At 48.2% G+C, this 25,927-nt stretch overlaps 3 protein-coding genes across 8 annotated transcripts in view; 1 reads left to right on the top strand and 2 right to left on the bottom strand.

Moving 5' to 3' along the window:
- MUS81 (MUS81 structure-specific endonuclease subunit) overlaps window positions 1-659 on the bottom strand; it is a 138,006-nt gene extending 137,347 nt beyond the window's left edge. The window contains exon 1 of one of the 5 annotated variants that reach the window (XM_075569839.1): window positions 427-659. The gene's annotated coding sequence lies outside the window, so the exon portion shown is untranslated. The remainder of the gene's footprint in view (window positions 1-426) is intronic. The other 4 variants (XM_075569838.1, XM_075569840.1, XM_075569841.1 and 1 more) reach the window with 4 other exon arrangements.
- CFL1 (cofilin 1) lies at window positions 21-10,197 on the top strand. The gene is made up of 4 exons (XM_075569846.1): window positions 21-209; window positions 6,617-6,915; window positions 8,774-8,850; window positions 9,126-10,197. Exons 1-4 carry the CDS (start codon window positions 207-209, stop codon window positions 9,236-9,238), a joined length of 492 nt encoding a protein of 163 aa, XP_075425961.1. The 5' UTR covers window positions 21-206; the 3' UTR covers window positions 9,239-10,197.
- On the bottom strand, window positions 9,488-22,766 carry OVOL1 (ovo like transcriptional repressor 1). 2 transcript variants are annotated; one of them, XM_075569845.1, is made up of 5 exons: window positions 22,465-22,766; window positions 21,320-22,017; window positions 19,537-19,706; window positions 11,544-11,718; window positions 9,488-11,275 (listed from the first exon to the last, which is right to left on the bottom strand). In XM_075569845.1, the coding sequence occupies exons 2-5, from the start codon at window positions 21,417-21,419 to the stop codon at window positions 10,983-10,985; spliced, it is 738 nt and encodes a 245-aa protein (XP_075425960.1). In that variant the 5' UTR covers window positions 21,420-22,017; window positions 22,465-22,766; the 3' UTR covers window positions 9,488-10,982. The 2 variants fall into 2 exon arrangements, with proteins under 2 accessions (XP_075425960.1, XP_075425959.1); XM_075569844.1 differs by lacking the exon at window positions 22,465-22,766 and having other exon boundaries at window positions 21,320-22,125.
- Between the last annotated feature and the right edge of the window lie 3,161 nt (window positions 22,767-25,927).

Here is a 25,927-nt window from a genome sequence, read left to right as displayed (position 1 = left end):
GCGCGCAGGGACAGGAAGCAGCCCCTCCCGCTCATTGTGCCGCTCTTAAAGAAAGCGGAAGGCGGCTGTAGGGAGACTTCATTTCAGTGTGAGCCTCGCAGGCAGTGGTACGGCCCTTCTGACTTCCCCTGCCATCGCGAAGCTACCAGCGGCCTCCTCTCCTTCCGAAACCTCAGCGCATCTTCGCCCCCATATTCGGATAAATAATGGTAAGTACCTCGGGTGTTCTCCCTACCCCCCCCACCACTACTGAAGGGAAGCTACCCGGGCCGCTCCCTCACGCGGCCGCCATTTCCTGCGCCCTCCCTGACAGCGCCCATTCATTGCCGCCACCCCAGTCGGCGTTTGCCACGACTATTTAGCGATGCCGCGGTCTCCTCAATCCCTTTTGCTGTGTAGTCCACTCCCTCCCCTGTAATATCTCACCCCTTCTGTCCGTCCAGTCTCGTATTACCTTCCTCCTTTCCGCACACGGCACTCCTGCGCTGACCGCTAATGGCGGCCGTGGCTCCTTGGCGCGCGCGCGGTCTCTGCGGCTACCGTTGGATACGGCGCGGGCCTGGCGTCTCGCGGCGCAGGTGTGCTGCGCGCGCATCTCCACTGCCTCGCGCCCCTCTTTTTTTTATTTTTTTTTGTTATGCGCGCGCCGGCTGTGCGGTTTCTGTTTCACGCCTCGAGGCGATGGTAAGGGAAGCCACGCCTCTTACCCAGCGTCACGGCGCGCCTATTTTTCCTGAGGGAACACTTAATATGGACACATCTAGGGAAAGATGCTTGCGCTGAAGGGGGGGCCTCACGCGTGCCTCATGCTGTGCCCGAGGGGCGGGTGTCCGCGCGCGCCAGGTGGCGGTGCCCCCCCCGGGCATTCTCTAGGTTCTGGTCCTCGCATACATTGTGCTGTCTGCGTGCCCCGGATTGTTGGCTGCGCGCGCTCTCCCTCATCTCATTGGGGGTCTCCCGACAGGCGGCGCGCGCGGACCCCATGCCCTGTAGCGTCGATGCTATTGTCACTGAGGGTTACCGAATCACACAGATGTGTAGGTCAGGCTATATACAATATATAGGGGGGTTGGCAAAACATCATGGTCTTGCTGTATCCCAGCATGCTCCTGTGCGGAGGGGCCCTTCCTGTAACCTGCCTGCTGCATGGCACAGTGAGGGTCGGTGGCTCCCTTCGCAGGCCGGGGTTTGGTGGCTTGGTGTGTGTACCTCTTTGCACCACTACAGGTGTGCATTCTGGTGCATTGATGCGAGCATTTGGCAGTGACAGAGGTTGCATGGCTGAGGTCTTTCACTGCACATTTAGAACTGAATAGCAACACTATCTCCACAATAGGTCTAGATTAGAAACTTTTGGCATGGGCAAGCTAGTCACCCATGGGAATCACACATTTTTTTTTTTTTTGGACAGTGACATGCAGTTTAAAGCTGCACTACCTCCCCCACATTGTTACGTGTGGATCAGGGGTAGGACTCCTCCGTGGTTACATCACCTGGGGCCCTGACATTTGTTTGTGCCAGTTCTGACACATGAGATGGTTATTGGTTTCAAATGACAAAAGTTGCAATGTCTGCTCCCGATGACGTTACAACTTTATATTGGCCCCTCAGAGCAAGCCTGGCACTTGTCAATGAGCTACATTACTGGAGAAGTGGTTGGTCCCCAGAGGGTGAGGCGCTAGGGTTGAGCTCACATGGACATCCCCTGGTTCAGTTGAGGGTGAAAAGGTGATTGCAAACAGGAAACTGGTTCAATAAATTTCAGGTCATTATCATGAGATTGATTATCCCAACTCTACATCTTGGTCTTAATCTCTGCCAGTGCATATCTGCTAAAATGGGTTTATTAAAGATGGAGGATTATATGGCTGTCTGGTTACCTGCATCTTTATCATAAAGCTCTGATATCTAGACTTTCAGAGGGGACATGGTAACTGACCACGTGCGTACTTTCCCTGTGCAGGAGGGACTCCGAAGAAATGTAACTGTTCAGCTCAATTCATGTGGAATACATTAATTTGACGGTGCAGTCCCCACGTCTAGAAGAGGGTTCATTATCTTATTCCTGATTTTTTTTTTTAATGATCTAATTTGTCATTAAGTGCTGCTGTTCTTGGGCATCCTATATTCAGTGAGTTAAGTCCTTTTTTAGACACTTGGGACAATAACAATAAATATAGAATAATTAAAATGGGGATTTGACACTGTATCCCCACTTCAACACAAATATTAAGAATTGCCATTACCTAAATTAATAGTGATTCCTAAATTGAATGAAAAATATACATGCATACATCTATCTTTGTTTCTGAAAGGTCTCTGCAAAAGAGTAAATGGTTTCAGGATATAAAAAATGATTTTTATTGACGTGACACAAATCCATTAAATTAACTCCCAGTTCAGTCACTTGTAAGAGGGACTGACCCTTTAAATGAATGTGAAATTGCCATTATATTTCAGTAGATTATAGAAATATTGCAGTTCTCTAAATTAAGAGCTGCTTAGGGTTTTAAATCTGCAGCATTATGTAGTCTGGATCTTTAGTGCTTTGATTTGGTGTCCCACAGAATGAGTGGTGTTGCATGGATACATGTTGGCAGGTGGTATGTTGCTGGTGCTTTGTTTCCTGGCATCTGCCTGGTCAGAATGCTGTCATTATTTCCTCTTCCCTGCAGTTGTATTGCAGCCTGTTTAGTTGTCAACAGCAAATGATGAAGATTCATATCCTAGTGATAAGGGCCCGCTTACTATTGGGACATATCCCCATTCGCCTTGCATGGTAAGCTCTATGGGACAGGGTACTGCATGGAAAATAACGCCTGTGTATGACTAATACATACACAGAACAAGTAATATTGCTCATATTGGGAGGTTCTGCATGGTGTGCCATTGGATACTATTGATACTGATGAAGTTTGTCACATGTGTGAACCCAAGCCCCCAATTGAACTGCACAGCTGCATATTAAAGGGGCAGTCCTAGAGCTGCAACAATGCCAGCGTGATCTCAGATGATGTTGACTGTATCATTAAAATGGTTACAATATTTAGGCCCATAAATGGACATGGATATTCTCTGTGGTTGGAAACCACTAAAGGATTTGACAGGAAAGCTTGCAGTGAGACGTAAATGGGATTTTGAGGCCTAAATGACTGTTTTATTGCTGATTCTCTTCTCCTCATCCCCCCCCCCCCCCCCCCTGTCTATCTCGTATAGATTCTATTGGCAACTGACATTTCCAACATGTGACTGCCTATCCCTCCCACCTCTCTGCACTAGGCCGCACCCTACTATATCGCATTCCCCACTCATTCAGTGCCCGTTACTGCTGCTCCCACCTGTCTGATTAACCTGATGCCAGTGAGGCCTTTGTAAAGGTTGAATCCCCTTCAAAGTAACAATTCTGCTTTGTATCCAGTAATTGCCCCTTTGGATAACGGCTGTTAAATCTTTGCCCAATTGCAGCCTCATTACTACTTTCAAAGATGCACACTATTTCCTTTTAATTTGGGACCCGAGGCTGAACACCAAAATAAAGATTGTAAAAAATACCTCCATGTTTTGTTAAATGACATTTGACCATTAGCCAGCGCAGCTGTCATTGTTTTGTTAATTGACCCTTTCAAAATATCTTATTATATTTCAGTCACTTATTTTCAATTAAACAGATATCACTCGGTTTGATTTGGTCCTGAGTACTGTATCTTGATCGGTATACCAAAAGGAAACCCCAATTATCACAAGATGACCATTGCTTTGATTTGACTATTTCTAAAAGCAAATTACACAGGTTAAAAATAATAATTTGACCTGCGACATGGAATTGGCCTTGACATGAAAGGGTTGTGAAGTTGAAGATCTTGTATGGACAGACCTTCCACTCCTCGTGCTTCCTGCACTGACTCGCCCATATGCACAAATCTTCCCACCTTGTACGGGTGAGGCCTGCATCATCAAACACTTAGAACTGGTGTGGGGTAAACCATGCTTTAACCTGCCTCTGGTTTTCTCCCCATCATGCTACTGACTCCGTTGGCACAGTGCTGGGATTTTAAGGTTCCTGGGTGCAGAATAACTTACCTCTGTTCAGTGTTGGGAATATTTATATACGCAGATCAGTCTGTACACTAGGAAAATGACTTTATTCAAGGTGTTGTTGGAAAATTGATGCTGCGTTTTCTGTTCCTCACAACTCTGCCATATTTTCTTTTCTTGGATATTATACTGACCTGTTAAATGAACATGTAGGACTAACAGCAATATTTATATGTACTCGGGATACTTTTCAATGTTTGACTTTTGAAAGGTATAAAATTGGGGGGTTCGTAAAGAAATTGCCTAAGCTTTGAATATTTTCACTGATCACTTCTCAAGTCGCTATTTAAGTTTAATATATTGTTAGCCGATTGTCTAGGCCCATTTGCCAGACTATTAAACCTGCGCTCGATGTTAAGTAAAATAGTTGGGGCTTCTATGAATATACATATAGCCTCTGATGCTTTCCATAGCAACTCAAAGGGTTTAGGTATTTAATATTGCCACACACGGCTTTAAATATGGATAGTGATCTTGCATGCAGTTAATTGTTAACATGCACATTGCTTTGCTTGAATAGGAAATGGCTTCTGGGGCATTTCTAAAGTCACAAAGGTGTCAATATTTGAGACCCTCGGTTGCCTGTTTGTGATTGCATCCCAATCGCTTACCCATTTGTCCTGTGTTCGATTAGAAAATTAGTCAATATTTAACTCTTCAAAGCCTTGCAGATTCCTCTGACAGCCAAGAGGCTACAAATATTGAGAGCACCCTGGCGGGGACTTGAGCATATGGGCTTCCATCTGGCTGTCAGTAGAATGTCTCGAGCTTGATTGTGTCAACCAACAGGCATGATGGAATAATTGCCTACATGACATGCAATGCCGTCTGCATGGAAGGTGGGGGCTCCTTGGTTCTACCAGGTGTACAAGTGAATAGGACGGCAAAGTTCAAGATGAACGTTTGTCTGTTTTTGCAAGTCTGACCTATAGATATATTTGGGTTACGATGCGAGCGAGCAGTGGCTGCTATGGTCATGTATATGGGGGGATGTGTTCAATACCTACAGATCTGCTTTGGGGTGTTTCTGAAACATATAATAGGTTCTGGTTAGATAAACATCAGTGCAGTTTTATCCTCTGCATCAAACTGGTTTTGCTTTAACTTTACAGGATGGAGACGAGTCTTGGAGTGAATCATTAAGTCTATTCCCAGGCACTCTCAAATTGACACTGTTAATGTGCAGCAAGTATCTAGAGCATGGCTATCCATACTATAACATTAAAGGAATTGTAGATCATGACTGAAGGTTTTAATGGGTTAAATATAAAGTGTTTTGACACTGTACACATACCAGGCTTGCGGGCACTGGTGTTTCTGTTGGCTAATCCCCCATCCCTATGCAGTCTATTTATACTGTCTGAGTTCTCCTTCCTCTGAGATCTTGAGTTGCAGAATTCCTTTTCCATTTGCTCCCAATTGATTCAGTTCCTGCATTTTCTCGACGCCATGGGCTTCTAGGACTGAGGCAGGGAATGGGCTGTTCAATGGAGCATTTGCTCTGAAAAGAGGCTTCCAACAAGCTGGGGGGCTATCCCAAATATAAAAGCCAACGGTCAAGTGTCTTACAGCAGGTGGGAAGACTAGGTGGGCAGAGTAGTTGGTGGTTCTGTTCCTATGGTCATATGAGTTGCTGGGTGTACACAAGAAGCTGGAGCTTCTAGAGCAGCGGTGTATGATAGGAATTAAACTTGCCACACGTGTGTGTGGTGTGTGTGTGGTCCTCATAGTTCCATATTTGCCATATTATACAACACTTTGTTAAATAAGAATATTGGTAGGTATTTCATACTCGATACAAAACATTTCAAATTATCTGTTTATTGTAAATCGGTGTGATGGTTTGCTATCTTAGGCCCTGAAATCTGGCAAATATTCCACTGACTTGGCATTCGCAAGTAAATGATGATCAATGTATGGATTGAAGTAGAAAACTAAATGCCTTTGAATTTGCACGAAACCTGATGACTTGATCATTGCAGAAAAGTACAGCAACATGACTCATTGTTACTAACGATCATGTTGCAACTCATGAGTCGCAATAGCGTTGTAACTGTCCCCCGCTGTCGCGTGTGCAAATCGTCTTGTGCAAAATTCAAAGTGTGAGTGCTTCTGTCACAACACTTCCATTTTGCCACGTGGCAAACTTACTAGACTGCTCTTCTAGAGCAGGGGAGCGCAACTCCAATCCTCAACCCCCCAACAGGTTCAGGTTTTCAGGATATCTCCGCTTCAGCCATCTGTGCTGAAGCAGGTATGTCCTGAACCTGACCTGTTGGAGGGATGGGGTTTGAGTGCCTGAGTTTAGCACCCCTGCTCTAGAGTGTGCTGCCTCCAGGCAAAGGAGGGCACCTACAGGGCTGGACAACTTGCTAGAAGAGCGAATTCTCACTGGGTTGAGTGAGAAGGCAAACTGACACTTCTAGGACCTGACATGCCACAGCTAGGGCATCCATTCCAGTCATGTGATGTAAGCAAATCTTCAAGCCTCTTATTGTGGTCTCTCTCTCCTTCTTTCCAGGCATCAGGCGTGACAGTGGACGATCGGGTGATCCAGGTGTTCAATGACATGAAGGTGCGCAAAGCGTCCACCCAAGAAGAGATCAAGAAGCGCAAGAAGGCTGTGCTCTTCTGCCTGAGTTGCGACAAGAAGAGCATCATCCTGGAGGAGGGGAAGGAGATCCTGGTGGGTGACGATGTGGACGACTGCTTCATGGAATTTGTAAACATGCTGCCCCACGCAGACTGCCGTTACGCCCTCTATGACGCCACCTACGAGACCAAGGAGACAAAGAAGGAGGATCTGGTCTTCATCTTCTGGTGAGCAGATGTGTGGTATGGTGGGAGCGAAGGGCTTCTAGAATGGGTGTAGGATCCAGCTAGGCAGTTTGACACGGAGACATGGGAAGAACCTACCTTATCTAGTGAGTTCTGGTGGATGGGTTTAGGGTGCAAGTTTCCACTGTTTGTAAACAAAAATAAAGGGAACCTGAGTTTAATATTGTGGGGGCAACTTGTTTGGAATGGGGGGGAATGGAGCTTCTAGCTGAGTTCTAGACCTGCAAGGGCTGATCGTTTAGAGTAGAAGACACAAGTTTTCATCTTTTGGTTGGGAGGGCAGTAGAGGTGGCAGCAAGGGCCAGGGACTTGACGAGCCTGGTACATTGAGGACTGGATGATGTGGTTTTTGGAAGAGCACTTGCAGTAGGCATCTTTCTGGTGGGGAAGCTGCTGCAATGTCCTCAGACTGATCAGATTAGGGAGGTAGAGGCACCCCTAGTTTTGGGGGGGCTGAGATAGTACTTGGACACAGACTAAAGAAAGCATTGTTTGGAATCTGTTCTGCATCTTTTCCTGTGATACTTGTGGGTTAGTTGAGGGCTGATGGCACAGTGTTTGTAATTGTAGGACTGGCAGGATAGGCCCTGTCTCCTTCATTGCCTGGCATTGCTATGGTAGGACAACTTTAAAAATCTGTCACCAAATGAGTGCCTGCTCCTAATTTTCTTGTGGCTTGCAAAGCATGGTGCAACCTTTCATTTGGCTCCTTGGCTGCTGTGCTATGGTTTACTGAACCTGGCACACCAGTCCATCTGTTGCAGGACATGCGAACTTTTGGGGCAGTGTCTGGCATACCTAGAACTTCCCACTTTGCGTTGGTTTTTTTTTTTTTCCCCTCTCCCTCTTACCTGAACTGGCTCATAGATAACTGGGTGTTCTCTTGGGATGGGTGCATGGCAGCCTGACTCTTGGGGCACGCTAAGCCCCAATGCGTGCAACAGGGTGTCTGCCGGCACTCCTGCATCCGTGTGACCTGACGGACTCCAGGCCACTGGTGGCAGGGGCGTGGCCATGACCATGCGGCTGGTTAGCCCTCATTGGTTGAACCGCCGCCCTGATGTGGCCACCGTGCCAAAAGACCAATCTTGTCTTTTGGCAAAGACGATTGCGCCTTGTGCGCACACGCTGACAGATGGACTGTACCGTGCGTGGCCACCAGGGACTAAGCCATAGGGGGCAGGGTGGCTCGGTTTGGATCTGCACTGCTGAAGACAGGGCCAAGTCCATGCTGAAGAGATCTGGAGAAAAGGCTGATCACAGCAAGGATAGCGCTGGAGGCAAATGGCCAATAATAAAGTATTTATTAAATAAACATGAGAGCAGAGATGCAGGGTCCTCTGACGCGTTTCTCGTCCGACAGGCGCTATCAAAGACCATGCTCAATCTGACATTCTCTGGAGCTGCAGTGCCACCCTGTGGCCAATGCCTGATACAGCTCTTTATCTAGCTCCATTAAAAAGCCTGTATTGGAGCAAAATATAGAATTATTTATCTAGTGATAATGTCTGGTGCTCTAAGTGATGGATACCAGCAGTGGCATGAATTGGGTATGATTATCCTGGGCTTTAGTAGTGATTTTTAAGTAGCAGTATTAAAAGTAATGAAATGTTTTGGGACCGGGTGATTAAGAACGTCAAACAAAGTGTTTATTTATTTTATTTTTTCTCCTCCTGGCTGTACAATGTGAGTGGGCAGCACACAGAACCGTTACTTTAAGTCCCAATCCTGCGGGCCCTGCCTGGCTGCAGTTGGGTTGTTGGTTTTGGTGAATGTGAGAATGTGCCAGCCCACCTGGATAGCCATGCGTTCTGTAACCAGATGTGTTATCGTCACGCAGGGCTCCTGAGAACGCACCACTGAAAAGCAAAATGATCTACGCCAGCTCTAAAGACGCAATCAAGAAGAAGTTGACAGGTGAGACTAAGATGCCTGCCTGCTCCCCCTTACACAGCTAGACGATGACCTGTGTGCGCTGGTGCCAGCCTCCCCCTTATACCACCCTAGGGCATGCAAACACTGCACGTGTACAGTGTGGGGTGCAGCTGTGCCAGCCTCCCTCAGTCACACTGACTTGTATGCCATGCACAGGGGGCATTAGAAGGGCAGGCCTCCCTTGCCCTGTGCAGCTGGCATTAGAAGGGCCATCCCCCCCCATGACTCTTTACTAAACCTTTATTTGCCATTTCCAGGTATCAAGCATGAGTGGCAAGTAAACCATAAAGAAGACATCAAGGACCGCTGTACCCTCGCTGAGAAACTGGGTGGCAACACAGTCATTTCTCTGGAAGGGAAACCCTTGTGAAGCCCCCTCACCCCTCCCCATGTCTGTGCCACTTCCTAAAGGGGCTTCCATGTTACCATGTCCCCTGCTACCCTTTATTTCACCCATCCCCCTGTAATGAGGCATCGTTGCCTCCCCCGCAGGTGGGCACAGCCACTCCCTAGTCACCTGTGTCCTGTCTCCTTGGTTTCCAGCTCCTCCTCTTTGCCCTATAAACGGAGGCAGCTTGTTCCCATCCATTGATTTCACCCACATCTTTTCAGACTCTGCACTTTTAAGTCTTTGAAGTTGAGTTATTTTGCCAAACGCACCTGGCTTTTCCCTGCCCCCTCTTAGGACACGGCCAGATTTGCAAAACCCAAGTCTCCTCCTTACAAGGTCCAGCTCTGTAAATATGGCTGCCCTTTGAAAATCTTGTTTGTGCTTCTTAACCGAGGGAGAATGTGATCAAGCAAAGCCCCGTTACTAGTGGGGTTCCCCGACATTCCTAGGCCCACCCCATTAAACGTGTGGGTGCATTCCTTCTGTTGCATTAGCGAGTGTCCCTATTCCTTACATTCCTGTATTTGTTACCGCTTAAGAATTTGTGGCCATAACTCATCTTCCCCCTTAACGTTACGGCACTTTTTCCTGATCCCAAACATTAGCGGAAAACATGTTTCTTTTTCTGTAGCTAAACTGGCAATTTTCCCTCAAATTCCTTATTAATTTAATGTAAACTAAGATTATGGGACAAAGCCCCTTACCCCACATCCTAGAAATCCAGGCGGCCGCATATATTTTGCCAATTTTCCTTCTGTACCGCAGTGTCATGGGGTTAAGGTATTTTGGGGAGGGATGGAAATGAACGTCTGAAGCCCTTCCCCTGTCTCTCGCTCCCTCAGTCACACGTACATTGCCGTCTCTACTCCCTTCTGTCTTGCGTTACTAATATGGAAGTCATTCTGGCAGATCAAACATTAATAAAAACCTATAATGAATGAAGTGTCTTGTGTTCCTGTAGGGTTGGAACCAGTGACCTGATGACCAGATCCAGATAAAGTGGGTTCTCTACTCCAGTCCTCCAGATGAACCTGTCTTGTTGGGAGGTCTGGAGTTGAGAACCTCTGGGTTAAAGGGTCAGTTACCTGTTTAAACCTCTGAGTGTCCCACAAACGTCGAGGGCTCGCACGTTAGGGACCGTATGACATACAATATATAAATGCTTGGTTTCTAGGAAGAGCAGATGGTCACTGCTCCATTTTATTCAGGTGTTGTCAGTTCTGACACAAAGGGTTAATTAACCCATATAGGAGCAGAGTGGTCTGAGTGTTTAATGGGCTGCATCCTAAATATGGATTGCATGAACAAACTGTACATAGCACATCCTCTGCTCCTCTGTATACATATACTGCATTCACCCCAGCTCCCCTGCTGTAGATACAAAAGGCAATAGCTAGAAGCACTGGCTGCCATCTTGCATTGAATGGAGGTGGCAATGGCAGCCATCTTGGATATGGGCAAAAGCAGTTACTAGAATACTAGTAGTCCATCTTGCATGTAGTCAAAGTAATAGCTGTGGCAAGCTTGAGTGAGTAAAGGCATGGATGAAGCAGCCACCATCTTTGTAGTTTGGTTAAAGGCTCTAGCCAACGGAGCCACCTTGGAGAACCAAGTGTGCCTCCTCTTGTAGCAACTGTACAGCAAGGACAGTCCTCTTGGAAGCTGCCAACAGCATCTGGTACAACCATAACAGCCATCTTGGGATGTTGACTGGGTTACAAGTTCATACAAGATTGTCCTGTAGCATGGAGCTGACGCTGTCCTGCAATGCTACAGCCAACTTCTTGGTGGTGCGTCTGAGCTGGGCGTTGTTGGGGTGCTGATCTTGGAGATGGTGGAGGTGTCCCTCCTGGCTGTCTGCTGTGAAGCCACAGTCCTCGCACACATAGAGTTTGTTCCTCCGTTCCTTGTAGGCGTAGTTCTGCTGCACCCCATGGATCTTCTTAAGGTGGGACTCCAGTGAGCAGCGCTGAGTAAAAGCCTTATCACACAGACTGCACTTGTATGGACGAACACCTAATGGGTAAAGGGAATATGAGGCTCCACCCAAATGACTTTTTCCATCACCAAGCCTCTGCCCTTCATGCTGGCTCCACCCATACCCCTCAGGTCACCCCTATTCCTTGTACAGCCCCCTCAACTCCATTGGGCCTGTCCCCACCTTACCTGTGCTAGTTTTCTTAGTCCTGCTCCCTCTGGCTTGATAGGTGAAAGTTAGCCAGAGGGGATAGGACTAACTACTCCATGTCTTGGGTACCCACCACTTCTCAAGCCGTGCCCTCACCTGTGTGGGTGCGCACGTGTCTCTTGAGGTCGAATGTGTCATTGAAGCCCTTGCCACAGTGGTCACACCGGTGCCTTTTCACCTCGCTGTGGCATTTCATGTGACGGTTCAGCATCCGCTGGTACGAGAAGCTCTTGTCGCACAGTGCGCAGCGGAACAGCGACCTCTGCTCACCCTGCGGACGGATAAGACACTCAGAGCCTGCATCAAAGCAGCAGAAGGGGTGTACAGGAATAGCAGAGTAGAGATCTGATATGTGATTTAGAAGTAGCTAAGCTAACAAGGAGAACTTCACACACGTCTGATTCAAACTACACTGCTGTATGTATTCACCTTCTGCACTGTTTGGTCAGAGGAAAAAGTCTGTAGACATTGGCAGATGCCAGAGAAGAATGTCAATCTGTTCAGAAAATACCCTTATCCTCGTAAAAGAGCAAAACCTATCAGGGACATATTGGTGAAGGCTGATATAGTTGGCGTTAAGAGACTGCTTACGGAGATACCGGTCCCTGCTGACCTTATCCTTGCTACGGTGGAGACGTTCAACCATCCCAAAAGTGGTAAAGGCATCAAGTTTGGAGATATCTTCACGTGTGATAATACGGGGATTGTGGATGCTTTGAAGTGTCCATGTGGAAAGCTCTATATTGGTCAGACGTGAAGCCATTAAAGCAGTGAATATTGGTATAAGTGATATTGCAAGGCTTTTTGTTTTTGAGTATGTCCACCGAGGTGGGAATGGGAAAAAGATGCTTTACAAAGGGAGGCCGTCTGGATTCATTACATATGAGTGGGCAGAGTATTTTGAATGGCTTTCTGTAAGACACTGCCCTGGGAGCTGAGGTCTTCCACCCAAGGCTGGGTGGGGGAGAAAAACCTGTGACAACTGTTCCCGGTGGCTGCGGGGACCTGGCTGGCACTGAAATTTGAGTCCGGTCTGGCTGCTGGCAGCTGGGCTCAGCTTCCGCATCCGGAGTGGCACCAGAGGGGGGTGCGTGTTGTGAGATGGGGGGATAAATGGGTAGAGGGGCTCACAAGGCCGTCAACATGGAGGGGGGGAGGTCCAGGAAAACTGTTGGCGGCCCTGTTTACGCCTACACTATGGATGGGTTTAGAGCCCTCGTTTAAGGATGGGGAAGCACTAGGGCAGGGGTGGCTAACGCTAGTCCTCCAGTGCTACCAACAGATCAGGATATCCCTGCTTCAGCACAGGCGCTCAATCAGTATTCATGACTCGTCCACTAATTGAGCCACCGGTGCTGAAGCAGGGATATCCTGAAAGCCTGTAGGTGGCCCTTGAGGACTGGAGTTGGCCACTTCTGCTCCAGGGGTGCAGGACAGCCGTCAATTCTGCCTCCAGATAGCAGTAAATTGATCTGTCATAAGAAATGGCTTCCTTCCTGCACAGCCTCCCTCCATTACCCATGGAGAAGGGCACAGTGGGGACCAGTCAATGCTCCAGTGGTTGGAGTTCAGTTTCCCCCACCCCCATAATCTAGTTTTCTAGAGCAGGGGTGCTCAAGATCCCCTTCCAATAGGTCCAGGTTTTCAGGATATCCCTGCTGCAGCACAGGTGGCTCTATCAGATGCTCAGTCAAAGACTGAGCCACGTGTGCTGAAGCAGGTATATCCTTAAAACCTGACCTGTTGTGTGGTCTAGTGCAGAGGGCTCAACTCCAGACCTCGAGAACACTGGAACTTCTCAGGCCGCCTGCAGGCAATATCAGCCGCTTATTCACCGGGCGTTACCCAGTCACAGGCCCTTACTGAGGATCCCTTGTAATCCATTCATAGCTGCCCTATAACTATCCAATGTACTCGTGTATAACATCTCCGACAATTCTGTAAAAGAGGTTCTCAATGCAAACGTGTGCCGGCGATCCACATGTACTGTGTAGTGATAAAAGTCCCAGTCTGCCCGGTCGCCTATATATGTATATAGAGGTCCAAAGAGGCGTCAAATGCCAGCAATACATGTCTCCAGGGGATATAGGAGACCTTTGATAAGGTACTTCACTTGCACAGATCTGTGTATGTTAGCACAAGGTCGCTATACATACAGGGGGTGATCTAGGCTGCCTAAACACAACAGTGGTAGGGATTGAGATACAGGCAGTCCTCGGTTATCCGACGCAATGCGTTACTCAAAATGGCGTTGGATAGCGAAACGTTGTAAAGCGAAACACGTTTTCCCACAGGAACACTGTTTAAATGAAAGGTTCCGTTCCTGAAGGCATTTTTAATGCTAGAATACACTAAATATTTTACGCAGACAATAAGATATGCAGCACACACATAAATTATATAGTGCATATACTGTATTATATATATAATATATAACATAATATAAAAATATATTATATAGTATAATATTATATACACAAACAACTTTGCAAAGCGTCGTAAGAGCGTTGGATAAGCCATTTTGGCGTTGTAAAAATGAACATAGGTATGCATTGCATAGCGTTGGATAAGCCATTTGTTGTAAAACGAGGACTGCCTGTAATTGCCTCAGGTCATAAGGGACATTATAGGAGAACCATTTACATTGCCTATATGTGAAGCATAGTTTCCATCAGTTGCAGTAGTTTACATCCAATATTGGAGATATTGTGTATAGATGAATTGTAAGATCACAGACAGCATGAACTATTTCCTGTCTGCTGCCGGCAGTGGCAGGGCTGGAACATGGGCGCTGGAAGGCGCGCACGCACACAAGTAGTAGAGTAAACGTGTGTGTGTGTGTACAGGAATAGCAGAGCGATACAGGCATACGAGAGCTGTGTGTTCTGGAACAGTAGAGCGGTGCGCTTTGTGTATTCTGCAATAGAGCGGTGTGCTTTGTGTGTACAGGAACAGCAGAGCGGTGCACTTTGTGTGTACAGGAATAGCAGAGCTGTGCGCTTTGTGTGTACAGGAACAGCAGAGCGGTGCGCTTTGTGTGTACAGGAATAGCAGAGCTGTGCGCTTTGTGTGTACAGGAACAGCAGAGCGGTGCGCTTTGTGTGTACAGGAATAGCAGAGCGGTGCGCTTTGTGTGTTCTGGAATAGCAGAGCGGTGCGCTTTGTGTGTTCTGGAATAGCAGAGCGGTGCGCTTTGTGTGTTCTGTAATAGAGCGGTGTGCTTTGTGTGTACAGGAATAGTAGAGTGGTGCGCTTTGTAGAGTCTGGAATAGAGCGGTGCGCTTTGTGTGTACAGGAATAGCAGAGCGGTGCGCTTTGTGTGTACAGGAATAGTAGTGCGGTGCGCTTTGTGTGTACAGGAATAGTAGTGCGGTGCGCTTTGTGTGTACAGGAATAGCAGAGCGGTGCGCTTTGTGTATACAGGAATAGCAGAGCGGTGCGCTTTATGTATAAAGGAATAGCAGAGCGGTGCGCTTTGTGTGTTCTGGAATAGAGCGGTGCGCTTTGTGTGTACAGGAATAGCAGAGCGGTGCGCTTTGTGTATACAGGAATAGCAGAGCGGTGCGCTTTGTGTGTACAGGAATAGCAGAGCAGTGCGCTTTGTGTGTACAGGAATAGCAGAGCGGTGCACTTTGTGTGTACAGGAATAGCAGAGCGGTGCGCTTTGTATGTACAGGAATAGCAGAGCGATGCGCTTTGTGTGTACAGGAATAGCAGAGCTGTGCGCTTTGTGTGTACAGGAACAGCAGAGCTGTGCGCTTTGTGTGTACAGGAATAGCAGTACGGTGCGCTTTGTGTGTACAGGAATAGCAGAGCGGTGCGCTTTGTGTGTTATGGAATAGAGCGGTGTGCTTTGTGTGTACAGGAATAGTAGAGCGGTGTGCTTTGTGTGTACAGGAATAGCAGAGCGGTGCGCTTTGTGTGTACAGGAATAGCAGAGCGGTGTGCTTTGTGTGTACAGGAATAGCAGAAGGGTGCGCTTTGTATGTACAGGAATAGCAGAGCGGTGCGCTTTGTGTGTACAGGAATAGCAGAGCTGTGCGCTTTGTGTATACAGGAATAGCAGGCTGTGCGCTTTGTGTATACAGGAATAGCAGAGCGGTGCGCTTTGTGTATACAGGAATAGCAGAGCGGTGCGCTTCATGTGTACAGGAATAGCAGAAGGGTGCGCTTTGTGTGTACAGGAATAGAGAGGTGTGCTTTGTGTATACAGGAATAGCAGAGTGGTGCGCTTTGTGTGTGCAGGAATAGCAAAGCTGTGCGCTTTGTGTATACAGGAATAGCAGAGCGGTGCGCTTTGTGTGTACAGGATTAGTAGAGCGGTGCGCTTTGTGTGTGCAGGAATAGCAGAGCGGTGCGCTTTGTGTGTGCAGGAATACAGAGCTGTGCGCTTTGTGTGTACAGGAATAGCAGAGCGGTGCGCTTTGTGTGTACAGGATTAGCAGAGCGGTGCGCTTTGTGTGTACAGGATTAGCAGAGCGGTGCGCTTTGTGTGTGCAGGAATAGCAGAGCTGTGCGCTTTGTGTGTACAGGAATAGCAGAGTGGTGCGCTTTGTGTGTACAGGAATAGCAGAAGGGTGCGCTTTGTGTGTACAGGAATAGCAGAGCTGTGCGCTTTGTGTATACAGGAATAGCAGAAGGGTGCGCTTTGTGTGTACAGGAATAGCAGAGCGCTGCACTTTGTGTGTACAGGAATAGCAGACGGTGCGCTTTGTGTGTACAGGAATAGCAGAGCTGTGCGCTTTGTGTGTACAGGAATAGCAGAGCGGTGCGCTTTGTGTATACAGGAATAGCAGAGCGGTGCGCTTTGTGTATACAGGAATAGCAGAGCGGTGCGCTTTGTGTGTACAGGAATAGCAGAAGGGTGCGCTTTGTGTATAAAGGAATAGCAGAGCGGTGCGCTTTGTGTGTACAGGAATAGCAGAGCGGTGCGCTTTGTGTATACAGGAATAGCAGAGCGGTGCGCTTTGTGTGTACAGGAATAGCAGAGCGGTGCGCTTTGTGTGTACAGGAATAGCAGAGCGGTGCACTTTGTGTGTACAGGAATAGCAGAGCGGTGCGCTTTGTATGTACAGGAATAGCAGAGCGATGCGCTTTGTGTGTACAGGAATAGCAGAGCTGTGCGCTTTGTGTGTACAGGAACAGCAGAGCTGTGCGCTTTGTGTGTACAGGAACACTAGTGCGGTGCGCTTTGTGTGTACAGGAATAGCAGAGCGGTGCGCTTTGTGTGTTATGGAATAGTAGTGCGGTGCGCTTTGTGTGTTCTGGAATAGAGCGGTGTGCTTTGTGTGTACAGGAATAGTAGAGCTGTGCGCTTTGTGTGTACAGGAATAGCAGAGCGATGCGCTTTGTGTGTACAGGAATAGCAGAGCAGTGCGCTTTGTGTGTACAGGAATAGCAGAGCGGTGCACTTTGTGTGTACAGGAATAGCAGAGCGGTGCGCTTTGTATGTACAGGAATAGCAGAGCGATGCGCTTTGTGTGTACAGGAATAGCAGAGCTGTGCGCTTTGTGTGTACAGGAACAGCAGAGCTGTGCGCTTTGTGTGTACAGGAATAGTAGTGCGGTGCGCTTTGTGTGTACAGGAATAGCAGAGCGGTGCGCTTTGTGTGTTATGGAATAGAGCGGTGTGCTTTGTGTGTACAGGAATAGTAGAGCGGTGTGCTTTGTGTGTACAGGAATAGCAGAGCGGTGCGCTTTGTGTGTACAGGAATAGCAGAGCGGTGTGCTTTGTGTGTACAGGAATAGCAGAAGGGTGCGCTTTGTATGTACAGGAATAGCAGAGCGGTGCGCTTTGTGTGTACAGGAATAGCAGAGCTGTGCGCTTTGTGTATACAGGAATAGCAGGCTGTGCGCTTTGTGTATACAGGAATAGCAGAGCGGTGCGCTTTGTGTATACAGGAATAGCAGAGCGGTGCGCTTCATGTGTACAGGAATAGCAGAAGGGTGCGCTTTGTGTGTACAGGAATAGAGAGGTGTGCTTTGTGTATACAGGAATAGCAGAATGGTGCGCTTTGTGTGTGCAGGAATAGCAAAGCTGTGCGCTTTGTGTATACAGGAATAGCAGAGCGGTGCGCTTTGTGTGTACAGGATTAGTAGAGCGGTGCGCTTTGTGTGTGCAGGAATAGCAGAGCGGTGCGCTTTGTGTGTGCAGGAATACAGAGCTGTGCGCTTTGTGTGTACAGGAATAGCAGAGCGGTGCGCTTTGTGTGTACAGGATTAGCAGAAGGGTGCGCTTTGTGTGTACAGGAATAGCAGAGCTGTGCGCTTTGTGTATACAGGAATAGCAGAAGGGTGCGCTTTGTGTGTACAGGAATAGCAGAGCACTGCACTTTGTGTGTACAGGAATAGCAGATGGTGCGCTTTGTGTGTACAGGAATAGCAGTGGTGCGCTTTGTGTATACAGGAATAGCAGAGCTGTGCGCTTTGTGTGTACAGGAATAGCAGAGCGATGCGCTTTGTGTGTACAGGATTAGCAGAGCGGTGCGCTTTGTGTGTACAGGAATAGCAGAGCGGTGCGCTTTGTGTGTACAGGAATAGCAGAAGGGTGCGCTTTGTGTGTACAGGAATAGCAGAGCGGTGCGCTTTGTGTGTACAGGAATAGCAGAAGGGTGCGCTTTGTATGTACAGGAATAGCAGAGCGGTGCGCTTTGTGTGTACAGGAATAGCAGAGCGGTGCGCTTTGTGTGTACAGGAATAGCAGAGCTGTGCGCTTTGTGTGTACAGGAATAGCAGAAGGGTGCGCTTTGTGTGTACAGGAATAGCAGAGCTGTGCGCTTTGTGTGTGCAGGAACAGCAGAGCTGTGCGCTTTGTGTGTACAGGAACACTAGTGCGGTGCGCTTTGTGTGTACAGGAATAGCAGAGCGGTGCGCTTTGTGTGTACAGGATTAGTAGAGCGGTGCGCTTTGTGTGTACAGGAATAGCAGAGCTGTGCGCTTTGTGTGTACAGGAATAGCAGAGCGGTGCGCTTTGTGTGTACAGGATTAGCAGAGCGGTGCGCTTTGTATGTACAGGAATAGCAGAGCGGTGCGCTTTGTGTGTACAGGAATAGCAGAAGGGTGCGCTTTGTGTGTACAGGAATAGCAGAGCGGTGCGCTTTGTGTGTACAGGAATAGCAGAAGGGTGCGCTTTGTGTGTACAGGAATAGCAGAAGGGTGCGCTTTGTGTGTACAGGAATAGCAGAGCGGTGCGCTTTGTGTGTACAGGATTAGCAGAGCGGTGCGCTTTGTGTGTACAGGAATAGCAGAGCGGTGCGTTTTGTGTGTACAGGAATAGCAGAAGGGTGCGCTTTGTGTGTACAGGAATAGCAGAAGGGTGCGCTTTGTGTGTACAGGAATAGCAGAAGGGTGCGCTTTGTGTGTACAGGAATAGCAGAAGGGTGCGCTTTGTGTGTACAGGAATAGCAGAGCGGTGCGCTTTGTGTGTACAGGAATAGCAGAAGGGTGCGCTTTGTGTGTACAGGAATAGCAGAAGGGTGCGCTTTGTGTGTACAGGAATAGCAGAGCGGTGTGCTTTGTGTGTACAGGATTAGCAGAGCGGTGCGCTTTGTATGTACAGGAATAGCAGAGCGGTGCGCTTTGTGTGTACAGGAATAGCAGAAGGGTGCGCTTTGTGTGTACAGGAATAGCAGAGCGGTGCGCTTTGTGTGTACAGGAATAGCAGAAGGGTGCGCTTTGTGTGTACAGGAATAGCAGAAGGGTGCGCTTTGTGTGTACAGGAATAGCAGAGCGGTGCGCTTTGTGTGTACAGGAATAGCAGAGCGGTGCGCTTTGTGTGTACAGGAATAGCAGAGCGGTGCGCTTTGTGTGTACAGGAATAGCAGAAGGGTGCGCTTTGTGTGTACAGGAATAGCAGAAGGGTGCGCTTTGTGTGTACAGGAATAGCAGAAGGGTGCGCTTTGTGTGTACAGGATTAGCAGAGCGGTGCGCTTTGTGTGTACAGGAATAGCAGAAGGGTGCGCTTTGTGTGTACAGGAATAGCAGAAGGGTGCGCTTTGTGTGTACAGGAATAGCAGAAGGGTGCGCTGTGTACAGTAAAGGAAAAGTATCATTAACCCTTCCCCTGCCGCCGGGTGTCGCGTGCTATGTACCTGCCCGGGGGATCCTGGTTCGTGTGTAGCAGGTGTCCTGCCCGCTCCGCCCTCTGCCACACGGTACAGCGGGGCTCCCGTCACATAGCGGCAGTGATGCAGTGACAGATCGAGGGCAACATCACCGCACACTGGCTCCACCTCCTTTCGGGCCACATACCCCAGGGTCACTGCGTGGGGAGGAGAGAGGGATCAGGAATAGGAGAGGGGCTGCAGTGTGTGAGGAGAGGTAGTGGCAGTACAGTATGGAGTGTTGGGTCAGTACAGGAATTGCAGGGCAGGATGGAGGTGCAGTGACAGAGCTGTGTGTGTGAGGTCAGTACAGGAATAGTAGAGTAGGATGGAGGTGCAGTGACAGAGCTGTGTGTGTGAGGTCAGTACAGGAGTAGCAGAGTAGGATGGAGGTGCAGTGACAGAGCTGTGTGTGTGAGGTCAGTACAGGAGTAGCAGAGGCGACTGCAGAGCAGGATGGAGGTGCAGTGACGTGTGTGTTCAGTACAGGAGTAGCAGAGGAGGCTGCAGAGCAGGATGGAGGTGCAGTGACAGCTGTGTGTGTGAGTGGGGGGGGGGGGGGGGAGCAGAGTACCTGCAGCCATTCCTACTCCACCCATCACAAAAACACAGGCCACTCGTGGGCGGCAGGAATAGCATATTACTCGCCCTTCACACCACACCCAGCTGTGAGAGAGCTCAGTCTGCTTCTGTATGTACAGGTGAGCGCAAGATGGCACGCAAATAAGTTATAGTGCGCACAAGAGTGCCCCCTGCCCCCCGTACCCCGCACAGCCCAGCAATGGGAGAGAGCGTGAGCACATTGGCAGGTCTGCAGTGACAATGTGCTCGTCCTCACCCCTGCACACAGGGGGGTTTCATTACACCGTGACTCAGCGTAACTCACTCTGGGTATCTGGTATGCAATCACGACCAGCTTCCCAGGACAAGGCCGGTAAGCATTCCCACACTGAGGAGACCCAAAGGTGGAAATAAGCTGTCTGTGAGGAGGGTTACCGGCTCTGCACTTCTGTAACCCAGGAGAAGCTGTGTAATGCGGGCAGGCGTACGCTTATAGGGGTCCGTGTTAAAGTGGATAAGAGGCAAAAAAACTGACACTGGGCTCATTTGCATGTCATTACCCATAATCCATGGCTGCAGTGTATGCTGAGGAATTGTGGGGGTACGGCTGATTTGGGGGACCTGTCTGAGATGTGCAAATGTACCCACAAGTGTTCTTTATCATTACTATATAGAGATCTCGATCTCTCTCTCTCTCTCTCTCTCTCTCTCTCTCTCTCTCTCTCTCTCTCTCTCTCTCTCTCTCTCTCTCTCTCTCTCTCTCTCTCTCTCTCTCTCTCTCTCTCTCTCTCTCTCTCTCTCTCTCTCTCTCTCTCTCTCTCTCTCTCTCTCTCTCTCTCTCTATAAAGATATATATATATATATATAAAGACAGGGTTGCAGACCTGTCTAAGACATGCAAATGAATATACAGGAATATTTACAGTTGCTATATGCTATACTGTGGAGGGTTTTTTGTCACTTTTTTTTACCCACCATAACCTTAATAAATATATATATATATAGAGAGGGAGACACACACACACATAACGGAGGGGTGCTGCCTGATTAACGTTCATTATCAGCTGACGCGCGCGGATCCGGCTGTGTGTTTGTATATTATAATGTCTTTAAACACACAATGATTATGTGATAATAAGTCTGTATACACTGCGGAGAAACGTCCTATCATATTACATGCTACGCAGGGGTGACAGACGGATGGACTCACCTGGTATATACAGCTCCCCTCTCTCCTCATCGGGAACCTCTCCCCACTTCCTCTTTCCTGATCCGGCACAGGATTTCTTCACCAGGAAAGCTCTCGGCATCTTGTATCTGTTAGCGCCTACCAGACTGGATCTGTTAGATCACCCGGACGGGATCTGCTAGATCCCTCAAATGATAGATTCTGGGGTTTTACAAAATAGGTCCATTAGATTTTCCCAGGGGATCTGTTCTGCTTCATGCTGGATCCTATGAGATTACCACATAGCAGATTCTCACCACCGGATCTCTCCACATCTGTTCATACTTTCAACTGCATCTGTTACTTTCCCACGCTGGATCTGTTATATACATACTAGATCTGTTATTCCTAATCCAAACCCGCTTTCCTCTCTCACACTGGGATCTGAGACCTTTTCCAGGCTGTATCTTTTTAGATCTTTCTCTCACATACGAGAGGTCAAGACAAATCTCATTTAATTCTAGATCATTCTAACAGGATCTCCAAAAAAGACCGTTCGATGTCTGCGGATCCAGTGTGAGGTGAAGGGGTGTGGATAAATGGGATATCAGTGTCCAGAAAAGTTCATTGATTCAGATTCCTGCCAGGAAATCATTTGATCTCTTGTTATCTTTGTCTGATTGTCTGGAAGAAATCTATATATCCAGATGAAAATAACTGAAGTGTCTAAATGACAGAATCTAGAAAGAAAGAAAAAAAAGAGTTTAATGGGACGAGAAGTTTCTTATTATTCCTATTTCTAATTTTAGAATCTCCTAGAAGCTGAGAATCTGGTTCTTGTTTTTGAATCCAGAAACTATTTAGAAGTTATTATTTATTTATTTTCTATCAATAATCTTTCCGAATCAAGTTTTAAGATGCAAATCCAAGAAGAAGAAAAAATCTGTAGATACTAGATTTTTCCCCTTCTGTGTTTCTGAAAAATCAAGAAATCTCCGAATTCGAAATGAAATTAGGCGATTCTTTCAGGATACCAAATCCAGAACAACTCTTTCTGGGTCAAAATTAGGGGAATGGTAAGTGAATTTCTGGAGGTCAGCTTTTTTTTCATACTGATGAATTCCAGAAGAACCTAATTTAGCTCCAGATCTCTTCTGATACAACGGAAACAAAGAGGAGGGTCTAACCTTTCTGGATCCAATATGGGGAGAAAGCAAGTCGTGTCAGAATCCAGAAGAAAGGGTCGATTTACCTGACTGGGTTCAATGGAAGTCTTATTAAATTCCGGTCCATCCTCGTCTGACAGCCCGGGAGATGAAGGCGATGGTCTGATCTCTCCAGATCAATTGTTGAGGATGTCCGAATCCAGAAGAAATGTGTGACTGTGTCCTGAAGGCTCCAGAAAGTGTCCGATCGTCTCCACACCTCGGGGAGCGTGCAGGATACTGTGCGTTTGCACGGAGAGCACATGCGTTGTGAAATAACGGAGGGGGGAGGATCCACCCTGTATTATTATGATTTTTTTTTTGGTGTCTTCTTCTTTTGACCTGTTAAACCGGTTCCGGGACCGCTTGGAGTGAGGTGGAATCGCTTTAGGGATTGGTGAGGTGGGGACACGGCTTCTGGGTGGGAGAAAGGAACACTCACACCTGCGTACATGGTGCCAAATTAAAAAAATTAAAATCAGGTAGCTCTTTAAGGGTGTGTGTGTCTGTTAGAAGAAGAAGAGGAGGGGGGGGGGGTTGTGGTGTCAAAACAGTGACACAACTGTGTGGTGTTTGTGCAAGAGACAAGTGAGGGGCATGTTCCGGTCGCCTTCTCCTAATACACAGGTATTAGGGACATGTACCTCTCACCTCCTAATACACAGGTATCAGGGACATAAACCTCTCACCCCGTTCTAATAAACAGACATTAGGGACAAGTACCTCTCACCTCCTGCTAATACACAGACATCAGGGACACATACCTCTCACCCGCTCCTAATACACAGACATCAGGGGCACGTACCTCTCACCCCCTCCTAATTAACAGATATCAGGAACACATGCCTCTCACCTCCTAATTCACATACATCAGGGACACATCTCTCACCCCCTCCTAATTAACAGATATCAGGAACACATGCCTCTCACCTCCTAATACACAGACATCAGGGACACATACCTCTCACCCGCTCCTAATACACAGATATCACTGGCACGTACCTCTCACCTCCTCCTAATACACAGACATCAGGGACACATACCCCTCAGCCCTCCTAATACACAGACATCACGGGCACGTACCTCACACCTAATACACAGACATCACGGAAATGTACCTCTCACATTCTCCTAATACACAGACATAAGGGACACATACCTCTCACTTCTACCTAATACACAAGATCAGGGATACCCCCTCCTAATACACAGAAATCAGTGACACATACCTCTCAACCCCTCCTAATACAGAGACATCAGGGACACCCCCTCCTAATACACAGAGATCAGGGACGCATACCTCTCACCCCCTCCTAATACACAGAGATCAGGGACGCATACCTCTCACCCCCTCCTAATACACGGATCAGGGACACATACCTCTCCCCCCCTCCTAATACACAGAGATCAGGGAAGCATACCTCTCACCCCCTCCTAATACACAGAGATCAGGGGCACATACCTCTCACCCCCTCCTAATACACAGAGATCAGGGACACATACCTCTCCCCCCCATCTAATACACGGATCAGGGACACATACCTCTCCCCCCCTCCTAATACACGGATCAGGGACACATACCTCTCCCCCCCATCTAATACACGGATCAGGGACACATACCTCTCCCCCCCTCCTAATACACGGATCAGGGACACATACCTCTCCCCCCCTCCTAATACACAGAGATCAGGGACACATACCTCTCCCCCCTCTCTCTTAGAGGTAGCACACATACCCTATATAAAATAAAAGGAGCCTTAGTGCAGGGGAGTATTGCAAAACACGATGGAAAGAGCTGTTATAATTATAGGGTGGGGTCATTAATAGAATAACTGGTTCTCAGCTCACGGCTCCTGTATCAACACGAACCTGGGAACAGTTATTAGCTCCTGTTATTGATGCCGGTAATTTATACCATTAATCTGCTTCCGCCTCTCCGGGACTTCTAGTAATCGGGGACGTGCCGTGTGAGCCGGGACAGTGCCGTGTGAGCCGGGACAGTGCCGTGTGAGCCGGGACAGTGCCGTGTGAGCCGGGACAGTGCCGGGTGAGCCGGGACAGTGCCGGGTGAGCCGGGACAGTGCCGGTTGAGCCGGGACAGTGCCGGGGTGAGCCGGGACAGTGCCGGGTGAGCCGGGACAGTGCCGGGTGAGCCGGGACAGTGCCGGGTGAGCCGGGACAGTGCCGGGTGAGCCGGGACAGTGCCGGGTGAGCCGGGACAGTGCCGGTTGAGCCGGGACAGTGCCCTTTGAGCCGGGACAGTGCCCTTTGAGCCGGGACAGTGCCGTGTGAGCCGGGACAGTGCCGTGTGAGCCGGGACAGGGCCGGGTGAGCCGGGACAGGGCTGGGTGAGCCGGGACAGTGCCGGGTGCGGGTGATACGTTTAATGGCTAAGCCGTGGTTAAAGAGAATGCTAGCTCTCCGGACCACAAAGGTCCCTTCTTCATGCAGAATTGTTACCTAGCTATACTATCCACACTAACCAGCACTATCCACACTAACCAGCACTATTACCAGTACTAGCCACACTAACCAGCACTATTCTCACTAACCAGCACTATTACCAGTACTATCCACACTAACCAGCACTATCCACACTAACCAGCACTATTACCAGTACTATCCACACTAACCAGCACTATCCATACTAACCAGCACTATTACCAGTACTAGCCACACTAACCAGCACTATTCTCACTAACCAGCACTATTACCAGTACTAGCCACACTAACCAGCACTATTCTCACTAACCAGCACTATTACCAGTACTAGCCACACTAACCAGCACTATTCTCACTAACCAGCACTATTACCAGTACTAGCCACACTAACCAGCACTATTCTCACTAACCAGCACTATTACCAGTACTAGCCACACTAACCAGCACTATTCTCACTAACCAGCACTATTCTCACTAACCAGCACTATTACCAGTACTAGCCACACTAACCAGCACTATTCTCACTAACCAGCACTATTCTCACTAACCAGCACTATTACCAGTACTAGTCACACTAACCAGCACTATTCTCACTAACCAGCACTATTCTCACTAACCAGCACTATTCTCACTAACCAGTACTAGCCAAGTATCAAAACTATATTGCTTTATTTATTCCAAATAAAGATACAATGAAGTGGGGGAAAGCCTGTTATAAGAACATCTTCCTGCCCCTTCCCATGGGGGAAACCCTGTTATAAGAATACCCCCATATAAGAACATCTTCCAGCCCAGATGTGCCCCTTACTATGGGAGAAACCCCCTTATAACAACATCTCCCAGCACAGATGTGCCCCTTACTATGGGAGAAACCCTGTTATAAGAATACCCCCTTATAAGAACATCTCCCAGCCCAGATGTGCCCCTTCCTATGGGAGAAACCCTGTTATAAGAATACCCCCTTATAAGAACATCTCCCAGTCCAGACGTGCCCCTTCCTATG

This window comes from Ascaphus truei, chromosome 14 (assembly GCF_040206685.1).
Source record: "Ascaphus truei isolate aAscTru1 chromosome 14, aAscTru1.hap1, whole genome shotgun sequence".
Lineage (NCBI taxonomy): Eukaryota > Metazoa > Chordata > Amphibia > Anura > Ascaphidae > Ascaphus > Ascaphus truei.
This window is presented reverse-complemented; position numbering and strand designations above follow the sequence as displayed.